This window comes from Antechinus flavipes, chromosome 5 (genome assembly GCF_016432865.1).
Source record: "Antechinus flavipes isolate AdamAnt ecotype Samford, QLD, Australia chromosome 5, AdamAnt_v2, whole genome shotgun sequence".
NCBI lineage: Eukaryota > Metazoa > Chordata > Mammalia > Dasyuromorphia > Dasyuridae > Antechinus > Antechinus flavipes.
In genome coordinates this window covers 283,460,138-283,474,795 of record NC_067402.1, presented here as the reverse complement: position 1 = coordinate 283,474,795, position 14,658 = coordinate 283,460,138, and the positions used below count along the sequence as shown (strand labels likewise).

Sequence of the window (14,658 nt, the reverse complement as noted above, 5' to 3'; positions counted from 1 at the left end):
CACCGCAGCGGGGCCCAGCCGGGAGCCCTTGCCCAGCACCGATCTTACGGGGAACCCTCTGAGCTGCTCCTGTTCGGGCCCCAGAACCTCAGAGGGAGGGAGGCCTCTGTGGGCCACATCAGAGGAGTTTCCATCCAGACCTCCCCCTCCCCCCGGCCATGTGGCCCTGCTGGAGACCCCCGGGGAGAGGTGACCAGCCACCCTCCCCCGGGACCCTCCAACACTTTCCTCTCATTTCTCCCCAATTTCTCAGATACTCAGTCACTGATCGTGTCCTCCCCAGCCTTCTCTTCTCTAAACACCCCCAGCTGGGAGGGGGGGAGAAGGGTGCCTGGGGAAAGCAGGGGGAGACGGGCCTGGAAAGGGGTCTGGATGTCCTGGAGCACCGGGAAAGGTGGAGCCGGACATTAAGGGGCTGTCCGAGGCAGGGTCCCAGATGGGTGAAGGAGGCCCTGAGACAATGTCAGAAAAGCCCCGGCTTCAGCCCCATCCCCACCTCTGTGTCCGGAGGAGCCTGTACATCTGCGCCTCAGTTTGCCCACCTGCAAATGAGGGTGGAAGGGCCGGGGGTAGGTGCCTTCCATGGTCCTGTGACCCAGCCCCTGAGAGGTTGCCGTGGGAACAGAGGGAGAAGACATGAACTATCCGAGCCCCTGTTGCCCTGGACGACCAAATAGATGGAGAGGAAGAAAGTGAGGTCAGGGGCCGAGGGCCTAGGATGCTGCTGCTCCCGGGGGAAAGGGTGGAGGACAGGGAGAGGAGGGGCTTGGTTTGGGCCGTGGGAGGGGGAGATGCCATGGGCCAGCCAGCGGAGCACAGAGCACTTTGCCAGGCCCCTGCTAAGGGCTCCACAGGCCCAGTCTCCCTTAGCCCCATTTTATGTGGGAGCCTCAGGGTGGATCTCCCCAGCAGGAGGCGTCGGGGAAAGAGCCACATAACGGGCGCCTTTTCTCCCTGAGCCCACGGGCGGGAGGCTGAGGCAGGCGGCACAGCGCGGCCCCCGGCTCCGCTCGGCCCCCGGTACCCTCGGCCCCCGGCCCCCTCGGCCCCCTCCTTCCGTGCTCCTTCCCACGTCCCCGCTCTCCAGACCGATGCCCAGGGGGACGGTGGCAGGGCTGAGGCCGACGCCGACCTCGGCCTTTGCTTGGGCTCTTCCTGTGAGAAGGCTCCTCGCCTTCAGCCCCCGGCGTCCCGGCAAGAGTTCAAGCGGAAGGGAGCTCGTTGGGTCCAAGCCCTGCCATTCACAAAGGGGGCGTGACTTCTGTGGGAGACCCCGGAAGCAGGACCCCTGGGCTCTGGAGCCTGGCTTTCTTGTCTGGGCATAGGGATTTAACCCCCAGAGAGCCCATGCTGTTGGATCCTGGCTCCCGAACCGTCCCTCTCCTCCCCCAGATCTGGACACAAACCAGAAAGCAACAGGAACAGAAGAATGCTGGGAAAAAGTTCTCCCGGCCAGAGGATACCTGACTTGTGCTGATTACTCCCCCTCTCTCTGGGACTCTTCTATAAAAACTTAAGAAGGGTCCTTTCCAGGTCTGAGTCTCTGATCCCAGGGCACCTCTCCCTGGGCCTCAGTTTCCCCAGCTGCCTCCATGGCCTCGAAGGTCCTGCCTGGCTCCATCTTTAGGCTCCCAAGGCTCTCCCCCCTCCCCACCCCACGTCGGTCGCCTCTGCGGTCCCTCCCGCCCACGAGGGGTGCTTGGGGGATCTGTGCCCCAGCCCTTGGCAGGGATTACAGCCCAGCTTGGCCCAGCCTCTCGGAACTGGCCCCCACGGCCCCGGGGACGAAGCGGGACACAGGAATTTGACCCTTCCCCGAGGCATTTGTACAAAAAAACAAACTTCCAGGGGAGCCAGATAGTTAGAAGTAAAAACAACACTGTTTATTGAAAGTTTACACAGACAGGCTCAAGGACCCCGACATTCTATGTGGGTTATTTAAAAACATACACATACACATACAAACAACCCCCCAACGAAATGAGGCAAAATCCCTCCCTTTGACCCTGGAGGAAAATAAAAAATAAACCCAAACATTGTGAAAACCGGACCCAACAAAATCCCACGGAAAAGTGGCTTCCACAAGACACAACATTCTGAAATACAGAAGCATAAACCGTCTGCAGGACGAGGGAAAGCGGTTACTCCTGGGTCGCCCAGGAGCCGGGCTCGCCGGGGCCCTTGTCAGGGCTGGAACCTCCTTCTCTTTGGGGTTCTCGGGGACGGGAGAGAGTGCTACATCTGTGAGGCATCCCTGAGGACCCCTGAAAGTTCAAGTCCCTCAGGCAGAGGTAATTTGGGTCAGTCTGGGCTCTCCATCTTTTCCGGGGAAGGAGAAAGTGCTAGGGCCAGGCCGGGAACCTGTCCCAGTGACCGAGGAGGCCGTCGGGCGGATGTTCAGAGCTGGAAGCAGTCCGTAGGCTCAGGAGGGGAGGCCGTGGGAGGTCGCCCCGGAGTGTCTCTTCTGGCTCGTTCACATGGCATAGAAGCCCACCGCGACAATGGCCATTATGGAGAGGGTCAGGATCCAGCGGAGCAGGGGCGAGTAGGAGAGGAGGCTTCTCTGAGGAGCCGTCTCCGTGGAAGCGGGGCCTGCAAGAGAAGAAAGCCTCGCAATGAGAAGGTTCCTCCCGCGCCACCCGGTCACCCACAGCCTCTCAGCCGCCGTCGAGCTTCCGGCCGGAGGCCCCAGGGACGGGGAACCACGGTCCCCACGGCAGTCCCTTCGGCCCCTGGGAGGTTTCTCTGAAGTCAGAGCCACTTCTGATCCGCCTCTCTAACACGGAGGGCGCGGGGCCTTAGGCATCATCTAGCTCAGGGGTTCTTCATCTCCTGTGGGCCGTTAACCAACCGACCATCAATGTTTGTTAAGCGCCTACTTGTGCCAGGCCCTGTGCCAAGGCAAAAGAGACTCTGCCCTTAAACAGCTCAGTCACACACCAATACCTACAGAGCAAGCCCTACAGGTTAAATAGGAAATAATTAACCGAGGAAAGGCACCGGAATTAAGAGGATTCAAGAGTTCGCGAAATTGGGTTAACTAGTCTGAAATTTTCTTTAACCGGTCTGTCGAGAAGCAGTTATTTTATGCATTTAGATACATTTTTCTGAGAGGGGTCAATAATCTTCACTAACTTTCTGGCAAGGGGGCCCAGGACACAAAATCACTGAGTCTCCCTAAACCTCCATTCCCTCACCCGTCAAAGAGGCCGGAAGAGGTGGCTTCTGAGGCCTTCTCAGCCAAGTCACGTTACAGACGAGGAAACGGAGGCACAAAGAGGCTGAACTGTTTCCCCTTCAGATCCAGTATTTTATTTAAACCATTAGGCTACACTGCACGTCAGAAGCACGGCCTGGGATCGTCGGGGCCGGGCCTGCCAGTTTTCTTGGAGGGAGGCCCCCTCCACCTGTTCAGCCCTGAAAGGCCAGGAGAGCTCCCTCTGAAAGGAGGGGGGTGAAATGAGGGTCTGAGGGTCAAAAGGCCCAAGTTCAGATCCTGGTTCTGACGCCTTCTGGCGGGGAGGTTTGGAGCCAATCATTTCAACCTCTCGGTGCCTTAGTTTCCCTTTATGTTAAATGGGGATAATAGTATTCAGGTGCCAAGTCATAAGGTTGTTTTGAAGATTGTGAAACGCAATGTTTTTGCATTCTGTGAATGGGAACAAGGCTTCTTAGGGAAAGAGTTCTAGGGGAAAGGCTTACAGAAAGCAGAGAGGAGCCCATCAATTGGAAGTGGGCCACGAAGTGATGCCATAGTGACATAAAGTCAGAAGAGCTGAATTCAAATCCAACCTCAGACTGTGTGACCCTGGGCAAGTCACTCAGCCTTCTTTGCATCGTTTCCTCCTCTGTAAAATCAAGAAGCTTAGCTCGGATAGCCTCCGAGGTCTCTCTCAGCTACAGATCCCAAGGGAGAGCAATTTGGGGCTGAGAGGAGGGCTATGGTTTAGGAATCAGAAGGTGCGAGTTCAAATCCACGCCTACAAGCCAGGAGAACTTGAGATTTCAGCACTCTGGGGCCTCCACCTCTAGGACTGAACTGACAAGAGTCCAAGCTTACTGACAAGATGTAAGCTTCTTGAAGGGAGAGTCATTTTTATCTTTGTTTTCTCATTGCATCCACAGTGCCTGGCACACAGTAGGAGCTTAATAAGTGCTGGCCCGATTGGTTTGGCCAAGCAGAGAATAGCAGACTAAAGTCCTTTGGTCTCTGCCTTGTGAATTGGGACTGAACTACTCTGGGGATATTGGAAATTGGAAAGAGGGTTCAAAAAGAGTCAGTCTCATGCCTCAACCAGCATTTATTAAACGCCCACTTTGTGTCAGGCACGGAAAGGTAAAGAAGGTCTTACTCCTTGCCTTGAAGGTCCCCATGTTCCAATGGAGGTGGCAACAAGACAGAGAATCTGAGGAGGATCCTCTGCACAGGAGCCCAGGTCTGTGGCTCCACAGAGCCGGAAGGCTCCTCAGAGGCCATCAACTCCCTCATGTTACATATAGGGAAACTGAGGCTCAGGGAGTCCCTAGGAGCACAGCTCTCCAGAGGGGTCATCAACTCTCCCATTTTACAGGTGGGGAAACCAAGGCCCAGGGAAATTAAGTGACTTCTTCCTAATCACAAAAGTAGTTAAGTTTCATAGGTAGGATTTGAAACCAGGTCCTCTAGGGCTCCAGGGGACCTCAGAGGCTATACAGTTCAACTCCCCCATTTCTCAGAGAAGGAAACTGAGGTCTAGAGAGAATAAATGATTGAGGGCTCTTCCCTAAATCCCAAATACATTTGCCAGAGTGGCACAGTCTCCAAGTACGGGTTTTTCCCTAACCAGTGCAAGCGTCACTGCACCGGTGAAGGGCAGCTCCCAGTGGGCAGGGCGAATGCTGAGGCTGGGCTCAGCCGGCACTCTGGGGCTGCTCGGGCTGCGCGCCCAGGGAGGGACCTTCCCTCGATGACGAAGCCTTCCAGCACCCCCAGCCACTGTTCCTTCCTCTGGGCCCCCGAGTCCCCGGTGGCCAATCCCCGCGGCCCCTGTGGCTGATGTCACGCCGTCTCCGAGACCACAGCACACAGAGACCACGGGGGAGCCGCCCAGTGTTTGCGAACCGGGCAGGACAGCGCGTCACCGTCACAGGAGGAGGCTGACAGGCCCCAGGCGGCCCCAAGAACAAACACAGAGCCAGCCAGGCTGCCGGGGACTAGGGAGGTCCCAGGAAGGACAGACTGGGAGGTAAAGAACGCAGAGGCCCTGGGTCACCCCCGTAGCACCGAGGGCAGCATGGGCGTGGGAGGAGCGCAGTACTCCAGCTCCAAAATCTTCAATAAACCCAATTAAGCGCCCACTGTGTGCCAGCCACTGTGCTAAGCCCTGAAGACAATCCCTGCCTCAGGGAGCTTACAGTCCCATCTCACTGCCTGTATGGCCTTGGGCACGGCCCTGCATTTCCCAAACTGAAGGGGTTGGTCTAGATTGCCTCAGTCTAGCCAGCTCTGAATCGGTGATTTTGTGGTCTGAATCAGGTATTCTCGAGACCTCCGTTTCCTTCTCCGAGAAATGGGGAAGTTGAACCACATACCCTGATTGTAACTCAAATGAGAACGAGTAGCCCAGTGAGGCTCACCAACCTTCCCGAGATCCCTCAGAAAAGGGAAGGCCTCTGAGAGAGGCAGACGTTTCATTACAGCGCGAGCTCCTCGGGGGCGGGGATGCCTTTTGATGCAGTAGGTGCTTAATAATTGTTTACCGATTGACTGACTGTTGCAAGAATGGGACTCCTCAGCCATAGGAACACAAAGGATAGCTACTGATGCGATGACTTCTCTGGGCTATTACTCTGTAAACTTGTGAGAGCTCACTCATCATAAGCTTTTCACCAAGAAGATGCAGATGCTAATGAAATCTCCGCTTCTGGGATCACCCCGTCTCAGCGGGAATCACCCAGATAATGTCCCCCCAGAGTAATAGGAAACCCTCAATTCTCCCCATTCTACTTTGGAACAGTTAATAACTACAATAGCATTAGATGGCACTTTAAAGCTTGCAAAATGCTTTACAAATACGATCTCATTTGTTCCTCACAACAACCCTACAGGATAGTATTATTATTCCCATTTTACAACTGAGGAAACTGAGGCGGGCAGGTTAAGCGACTTGCTCAGGGTCACACAGCTGGCAAGTATCAGAGGCTAGAACTGAACTCGGTATTTCCAGTTCCGAGTCCGTGCCCTGTTCCCTGAGCCACCTTTGGAAAAATGAGAGGGCGAGAGAGAGGAAGGTTCATCCTCCCTGATCTGGCAAACCGAGATGCCCATTTGCCAGCTTTGCTTAGGAAACTCGGTGGATATTGGGGGAAATTGGCTAGAGGAGAACGCGGGTTTTCCGGGTCTCACCTTGTGCTTTGCCTCCAGTCCTTTTTCGAAGCTCCTGCTGCCCGGAAAGGTTTTTGTTCTCCTGGTTCTTGGACAACAACTCCTGCAGTTTCTCAAACATCTAAGGACGGAAAAAGACGTGCCCCTGGGTCAGAAGGTGCCCACAGGCAAGGCCGCCCCTCTGGGTCTCTCGCCCCCAACTGGTTCTACAGCTTTCACTCTTCAGTTCCCTCCTCCTCCTCCTGGTCTCTTTCTCTAGGAAGGAATCTAATGTGGGGGCGAAGACTCCGGGACCCTTCTTATGGGTCCGAAGTTTCCTCCCACCAAGGAAAGGAGAGATAAAGACCGGGTCAACGGCAAGGGAGGAGTGAGGGCTTTCACTGGAAGGGCTTTTCCTTTTTAGGAGTGAGGAAGGCCCCCAAGGATACAGGGGAACAGCCCACCAGGTGGAGGGGTCGCTGTCTGCATCACTCCCATCTGGTGGGACCAGAGAGCCATTTCTAGGTTGTCTAGAAGGGAGAAGACCCAGACCATTAAAGCTTGCAAGGGCCTGACATGGGGCGCTGAATCTGGCCTGGCCTCCGCCTCCCGGTCAGTGGCCCAGGCCCGTGACCTCCGGGGGTCCGCCTATTTGGCCAGCTCCCGCCAGACACCGTCCGGCTCCGGCGCACGGGGAGCTCACCTCGATGTTCAGCAGGAAGGCCGTCTGCGCCTCCTCCACCACCTTCTCCTTGGTGGCGGGGCTCATCTCGATGGTGTTCATCCGCGAGCGGTAAAGCTGCTTGAACGTGGTGGCGTTGGGGATGGCGGGGAAATTGAAGAAGGCCAACCCCTCCCCGGTGCTGGGGAGCCCCAGGGACTTCTGGGCAATCTTCTTCAGGATCTGGCCCCCGGAGAGGTCCCCCAGGTAGCGCGTGTAGGAGTGGGCCAACAGCAGCTGCGGCCGCGCCCGGCCCAGCTCCCGGAGCCGGCTCACGTACTTTCTCGCGGCCGCCATGTAGGGGATCTCCTTCCTCCACTGGGGGCCGTACCAGAACTCCATGTCCTGCTCCAGGGCGGAGGTGCGGTTCAGCTCCTCGGGGAAGTAGATGGGGGCGACCGCGGGGTGGGCCTTGTGGCGCTCCAGCTCCTCTTCCAGGGCCAGGTAGACGTGATACAGGGAAGACATCACCATCTGGAACCAAGCAGGGCATCGTTAACCCGTGTCAGCAAGAGAGGCGAGCACTCGCTCGCCGTGGGGCAAGTCCTGCTGCGTGCCGGCACTGGCGGCCGGGGGGCTTCTCGGGAGGGACAGAGCCACAGGGGGTCAGAGCAAACCCTGGAGCTGGGGGGGCTCAGGGAGGCTCCCATGAGAGCGGGCCGGTCAGCAGGCCCTGGGCGCCTGCGGGGCCTTCCCTGCGCCAGACCCCACAGAAAGGGACTGCAGGAACGTAGAACTCGGGGCCTGCCCGCTGAGAGCTCACACTCCAGGCTCTGGCCAAATACCAGGGGATTTGGTATCCCGCTATCCGCCCGCCACTCTGGGTGACTTCCCTGGTTTCCGGAGCTCCCCGGGGTGAGCAGGAGGGGCTTGTCACAGGGTGTGGTTTTGTCCTTGCCGCTACCCGGCCTGTCCCTTCTGTCTGACTCGCGGAAGCGCCGTCCCCCTCCCGCTCCCCACTCAGATCTGGGGGCTACGTGACTGCACGCTCGGGCTCCACACCTGCCGGCACACGGCACAGACTCAATAATGATTGCTTTATGGAGTCATTTATTCATTAACTCCAGTCATCCCGCAGCCGCGTGGATGAAAGGTCAGGAGGGAAACAAAGTCGAAACTCAAGTCTGAGGGGTCAGTATTTCTGCAAATACCAAGGAGGCAGCCCGCATGGTAGAAAGTTGGACTTGGGATTGGGAAAAGCAAGGTCAAAATCCTCCCGCTGAGCTTTGTGTGACCCCATACAACATAGTGTCCTGGGGCTGTAATTTCCTTATCAATAAAATGGAGATGAGAATAGCTCACAAGGTTTTGGTAAACCCAGATAACAGCCACCCAATCAATAAGCACTTATTAAGTGCCTGTGTATGCAAATCTTAGATTCCAGTCCTTATAGGGGCCTATTCCTCTCTGACTCAGTTTCCTTATGTGTAAAAATGAGGGATTAAGATCTTCTAAGCTTTGAAGTCTGTGCAACTATGGGCAAGTCACTTAAGGTCTCAGCCTCAGTTTCCTCACCTGTAAAATGACCTCCAGGATGCCTCCCAGCTTTAAATCTTAAGAATCTCCTTTTCTAAAGTCTCTTCCAACTGTCCCGCTGTACTATTCTGTGATATTTCCAAGGAAGTTAAACAAGGAAAAAGACCACAAGGCAACGGACTTAGAGCCGTCCCGTTTAGCGCGGGGCAGCAGCTCTTTGGCCCGCACTGAACTCCATGACTGAGGCGAAGTCCGAGCTGGCTAGGCCTTCCGTTCCAGCCATAATTTGGCTGGGATAAAACAACTCCCTTTGAACAAATGGAAGCCTGGACTGATGGTCCCGTCTAGCCTGGTTCTGCCCTTCCCTGCCTGGTGCAATAAAATCAACCATTTAAGCCAACAGAACCTCTGCCCACTCAGAAGCTCTGGAAAGTTGGCTGATACAGTGCCGACAAACAGGAGGCACTTAATAAATGCTACTTGTTGGCTTGACGGCATCAGGACTTTAAACCAAGAGGGGCTTGGCTTAGACCAGGTCGGCTCCGGTTATGCTGGGAACCCGAAATGCATTTGGAGGCTTTAGCCCCAGCCTGGATGTTCTCGAGCTTTCTCCAGAACCTAACCTGAGCTAGGTAAGGATCACCAACTCCCGGGAGGGCGTAAGCATTTCTGGAGTGCTTCAAAGTGTTATAATTATAGCTCAGTGTTTACACACCCCTCTGTGGTCTGCAAAACAGCCCTGGAAGGGAGGTGGCGTCTGAAATCCATTCTTCGGATGAAACAACTGGGAGCTCAGGGAGGGCGAGGGCTGGGGCCGGTGGGAGTGGGGCTCCCCCCTCCAGCCTCTGCCTCGCTCTGGGAGCCGCCTCCCCCATGCGTCACAGCAGTTTACGAGGCATTTTTTTCCCTCTGTGAGGGTGGCAATATTATTGTTCCCTTTAAACTGGGGCTCGGGGAGATTAAGGGAGTCGCCCAGGTAGGAAATAACAGAGCCTTCTTTCCATAATAATAATTAACAACAATGGCGAGTAAGGCACCCTTACACGGGGCTCTAAAGTTTCTGAAACACAGGGCCGTGGTTTAGTTGGAAGGGACCTCGGAGGGCAACTTCCACAGCTAGAAAGCAGCCCCAAGGAGCCTGAGTCCCCACTGAGATGGTTTCCTTCGTTGTCACTATAGCCCCAGGATCTGGCACACAGTGGGCGTTCAAAAAATGTTTGTGGGTGTGTCAGAGTCAGCAAAACAAAACAAGCACAGCCAAATCTCCTCCATCCTTTAAATCATAAACAAAAAGGGCGGCTAGGTGGGGCAGTGGAGAGAGCCCCAGGCCTGAAGTCAGGAGTTCAAATCCACCCTCAGACACTTACCACTTCCTAACTGTGTGACCCCGGGCAAGTCACTTAACCCCAATTGCCTCAGAAAATAAACAACCAACCCAAAAACCACTTCTTACTATGTGGTCAAAGTATTATATCTCTCCTCTCCTAGGCCAGATACCTCAAAGAAGTTGTCCACAGCTGCTTTCTTTGCTGCTTCTCTCCTCGACCCCCTGCTGTCTGGCTCCTGACCTCACTCAAATGAAGCCCCTTGCTCCAAAGTTAGCCATTATCTTGACCATCCAGCTGACAATCGGTTCTCGGACATCTTCCTTCTTTTTATCTGCGCTGCCTTTCACACTGGAGACCATCCTCTCCTCCTGTGGCCTTGACTCCCCCTCCCTCCCTAGTTTTCTCCTGCCTTTTTCAGCCAGTCATCCTCACTCCACCTCCCTAACTATGGGTGTTCCCCAAGTCTCTGTCTCTTTATCTCCTCTCCTTTTCTCCCCCATACTCTCAGTAAGTACATCCAATTCCTTGAATTTAACTATCGCCTCTCTGCCAAGGACTCCCAGCTCTACGTACCCAGCCTCAGTCTCTCCCGCTTCAGTCTTGCCTGTTAGCTTTTATTTTTTTAAACAACACGTCCCAAACCGAACTCATCCTCTTTCCCCCAAACCCTTCTCTCTTCCAGGCTTCGCCATTTCTTTCAAAAGCATCAGGGTCCTTCAGGCTCCCAGGACCATCATTTCAGCCTCATCCCAGAGTCCTCCTCCATCTCACACTTACCAACGGGCTGTGGGTTCTACCTTTGTGACATTGCTCGCGTTCAACACCTTCTCTCGGCTCACAGTCACCCTTGGTTCAGACTCATCCCCTCTAGTCTAGATTATTTACATTTCCTAACCAGACTAATCTTCCTTAAATTCAGACCTGAACACAGCATTTCCCTCCCCAACCACTCCCAGTGGCTCCCTATCGCCTCTAAGATAAAAATGATTATTTTTTTGAAAGTCCCACACAGCCTGACCTCATCCTATTACTCAGCTTCCCCTCATTCTTTGATTCAGCCAAATGGCCTTGTCTTCAATCACACAATTGGTGATTAATAAACACTTGTGGACTGGCTGGCTGATTGTCTTTTCAGTCCCTGATGCGTGACACACACTCAGTTACAAAACGATTACAAAACTAAGAGTGATTCATTAACTTTGTCTGCATCCCTAATGCTGCGCACAGTGCCGGGCACTGAGCAGGTGATTAATAAATGCACGTGGCTCATTGACTAATTTTAAAATGGCATCCAGGTGCTTAGCAAGCGCTGACCCTCGGCACATACTTGTTGATTAAAGCAGTCACAGAGCTCCTTAGGTGTCAGCCAGTTCGTGTTACTCAGGCCCAGCCGGCACTAAGTTACCCCCGTCCTGTGGTCGGCTCTCACCTGCCTCACACTCCCCCGCTCATGCCAGGGCCCCGCCGTACCTTGAAGCCTTCCTTGGACACGTGCCCCTTCTGGAAGTTCTTCATGAATTCCACATTCTCAGCCCGGCTGTGAACCTCCTTTGTGGCTTCCTTCAGGGCCTCTGACAGGTCCTGAGGCATGCTGGGAAAGGAAGGCCGAGAAGCACATTGTTACTGGGCACACGGGGAGAAGGCCCACATTCTTCCTGCGCTTCCCGAGGAGGTGGCCGCCCGCTGGCTCCCATCCTGCCCCCAGGTGTCCGCCAGAGGGAACTCTGGGGCTCAAAGGGCCAATGAGAAGGCACCCCATTAAACCACGGGCAGGAGGAGCATTGGATCAATTGGCCCTTTTGAAAATTAATTGCTAAATAAAGTGTCACTTTTTTAAATGTCTGGGCTTCCCAGATGGAAGAAAGGTTTTTCTCTATATTCAAGGAAAAAAGAGAACGTTTGCCAGGTGAATAGAGAGCCCAACTTGGGTCAGGGAGACCCGGATTCAAGTCTAACCCAAGCAAGTAGAAGACCAGGTCACAAGAAGCCCGCTGACTTCTATCAGTGGAGGGAGCTTCCTGGCCATTTAAAGAACAAAATCATGCTTTGATTGTTTCCTCTTTTGCCTGCTCTCATGGAACGAGCGGCGTTAATGTCAGCGCTCTTTTCTTGAACACATTAGACAAAGACGGCACAGGCTAGTGGCCAGAGAGGGCCAGAAAGCCCCAGAACCCTGGGGTCCAGCCGAGACTCCAGCCAAGTGGGCTAACCTCTTAGGGCCCCAGGCAACTGCCTCTAAAATGCCAAGTTACACTCTTAAAAGCTGGAGAATTGGCTAGACAGACACCTGTACCTCTCTATACACACACGCATTTATGTTATGTGGATTCCATGCTTTCTCATAATAGCGATTAACCCAAATTAATTTGAAAGAAATAAAGAGTTAAATTTATCTATGGCCATCTCCTCATCCCTACATCCGGAAATCCCTTGCCCAGACATCCAGGGCCAATCTTTTATCTGTTAGAGATAAGCAGTGAGAAACAAAACAAAAACACTGACCCGAGTTCAAATCCTGACTGTTTTTGACTTTGAGGCAATTCCAGACCTCAGCTTCCCAATGGGTAAAATAAGGGGAAGTTGGGCCGGATGGTCCCCTTGTGGCGCTAAGTCTATCCCATCCTAGGGGGTTTTCCTCACTCAGGGACCCAGTGTCCCGCCCCCAGTGTCTCTGCTGGGAAGTGTTGGTCAGGATTGGAACCTGGGGTTCGAGGTTTGACCTATGACCCCGAGGAGGTCCCGTACCACAGGTGGGCATCCCACAGAGTTCCATCCTGACAGTGGCCGCTTCCGGGAAGGAGGAGGTGTGAGGTTTCTCCAGGCCCCTTCCCTAAAATTACTCGGGAGAAATCTCCCCCTCAAAGCAGGGCCTTTCTAGAAATGGCTAGAGGAAGTTTTCCCACTCCCCCCCCATGGGGAAACTGAGGAAGCGCGGAATGCCGAGGCTGCCCAGCTCTGGGCGCCGGCGGGCGCCCCACGTCGCAGCATCCCTCCCCAACTCAAAGCCAGTCCGGGGAGGGGCTGGACATCACCTCCCCCTCGTCCGGCAAAGGAAAGTGGGGGAAGAGCAGAGCTCCCGGGTCTCTCCCACCCACAATGCACATCTGAGGAAACTGGTCCAGAAGAGGGGAAGCGGTAGTCCAAACTGGGGATAAATGTCGAGTGGGACGGTCCGGGTCTTTGGACTCCGGATCTGAATCTGGGGGCTTTGGACCTGAAGGAGGTTAAGAGCAGGGTGGGGGGGAGCTCGTCTCCTCTAAAAGCCCCCGCCCCTTTTCCAGAGAGGAAAACTGAGGCGCAGAGGCCAGCGGGAGGGGGGCGGGGGCGGGATTCGAACCGGCCGGCGGCGGCGCGCTCTCGGGAATGGCCCGGCCCGGAGCCCCGGCTCACCTCTCGGGCTGCTCGGCTCTGACAGCTTCCATCGCGCCCTCTTTCTCCGCGCTCCGCTCCGGCTCCGTCCGCGCTCTCCGGGACCGCCCGGCTCCGAGTGCCGCCTAAGGTTCGGCTCCGAGCACTCCCCGAGTCTGCTCCCGACGCCCCGCAGCCGGCTTTAATAGACCGCGGGTGCGCGGAGGGGAGGGAGGGGGAGGGTCACGTGCAGCCCTGGGCTAAGCCTCCCCGCCGCCCCTCCCCCGGCCGATTGCGACACCGCCTCCCGGGGGGCCGGGGCAAACATCTGGCTCCCTCCTCCCCCTCCCCGCCGCCGGACCCGGCCTGGGACAATGGAGGGGCCGCGGGCCCGGGCTGTGCTCCCGGACCGAGCCACCCAGCGGCCCCACCGGGCCGTTTCCCAACAGAACAGCGAAGGAAGCCCGGCGGCTTTGCCCTGGGGCACTCGATAACCCGAGAAACTTCTGGAAGAAGCTGGGACCCGCAGAGAGCGGCCGCTCTCTGTCCTCCCCGCCCCCACCTGTGACCGAGCCCCCCTAAAACGGAGCGTTCCCGAATAGGACCCGGCAGGTTGGGCTTGGTCACCGAGGGAAGAACTGGCATCTTTCCCGGCCAAAGGGTCCCCGGATGTGCCCCCAGACTCCGCCTTGCGGGGTGGGAGACCCCTGCAAGCCTTTTTCAAGGATGCTCCTAGAGGGATTTCTTGTCGGGGAAGGATCCGACTAGGGGCAATGCGGTCGTGATCGCAAGCGTTTATTAAGCAACTACTGTGTGCCACGGTTCTGTTTTATAATCCTGGCAACACTGGCTCCCATTTTACAGTCGAGAAGACTGAGGCAGACCTTCAATGGCGTGCCCCGGGATCATAATGAGTACTTGGGCCAGATTTGGCCCTTATAGACACAGGGCAGGATACAAAACAAGGGTGGCGGGGGAGAAACTCGGTCCCTTCCCTCGGGGAGATCCCATTCTAGTGAGATAAGACACTTAATTTGACATAAATAAATACACTGGCACAATAATGGCGTAGCAAGAGTTCTATGAAACGGGAAAAGGAGCCGCCGACCGCTGGGATAAAGCAGGGGCCTGTCTTCCTAAGGTGGGAGAGGAGCGGTCTCCGAAGGAGCCAGACGGCGAAAAGGAGGGAGGGCCTTCCTAGCAGGGGGGCAGCAAGACCGAGAGGGGAGAGCCGGAGGTCGCGGTAATGGACAGCAGAGTGCCTGAGGGGAGCCTAGTGACGGGAAATGGGGAAACCTTGGGCAAACAAACAACTTGGTAACCGGACCGAGTTGGTGGAGGGGAGGGGGGGAAGCGACCATGATATGGATCTTGCAGAGAACAGAGGAGTTGAAGTGATTTGAATATCGATCCGGCTGCTTGGGGGTTATTGACTAGATTAA

General features: G+C 55.5%; 1 protein-coding gene across 1 annotated transcript; it reads right to left on the bottom strand.

The window, feature by feature from the left end:
- Positions 1–1,861: 1,861 nt before the first annotated feature.
- On the bottom strand, positions 1,862–13,396 carry HMOX1 (heme oxygenase 1). Its single transcript, XM_051961617.1, has 5 exons — positions 13,259–13,396; positions 11,339–11,459; positions 7,047–7,538; positions 6,386–6,485; positions 1,862–2,592 (listed from the first exon to the last, which is right to left on the bottom strand). The coding sequence occupies exons 1-5, from the start codon at positions 13,288–13,290 to the stop codon at positions 2,474–2,476; spliced, it is 864 nt and encodes a 287-aa protein (XP_051817577.1). The 5' UTR covers positions 13,291–13,396; the 3' UTR covers positions 1,862–2,473.
- Between the last annotated feature and the right edge of the window lie 1,262 nt (positions 13,397–14,658).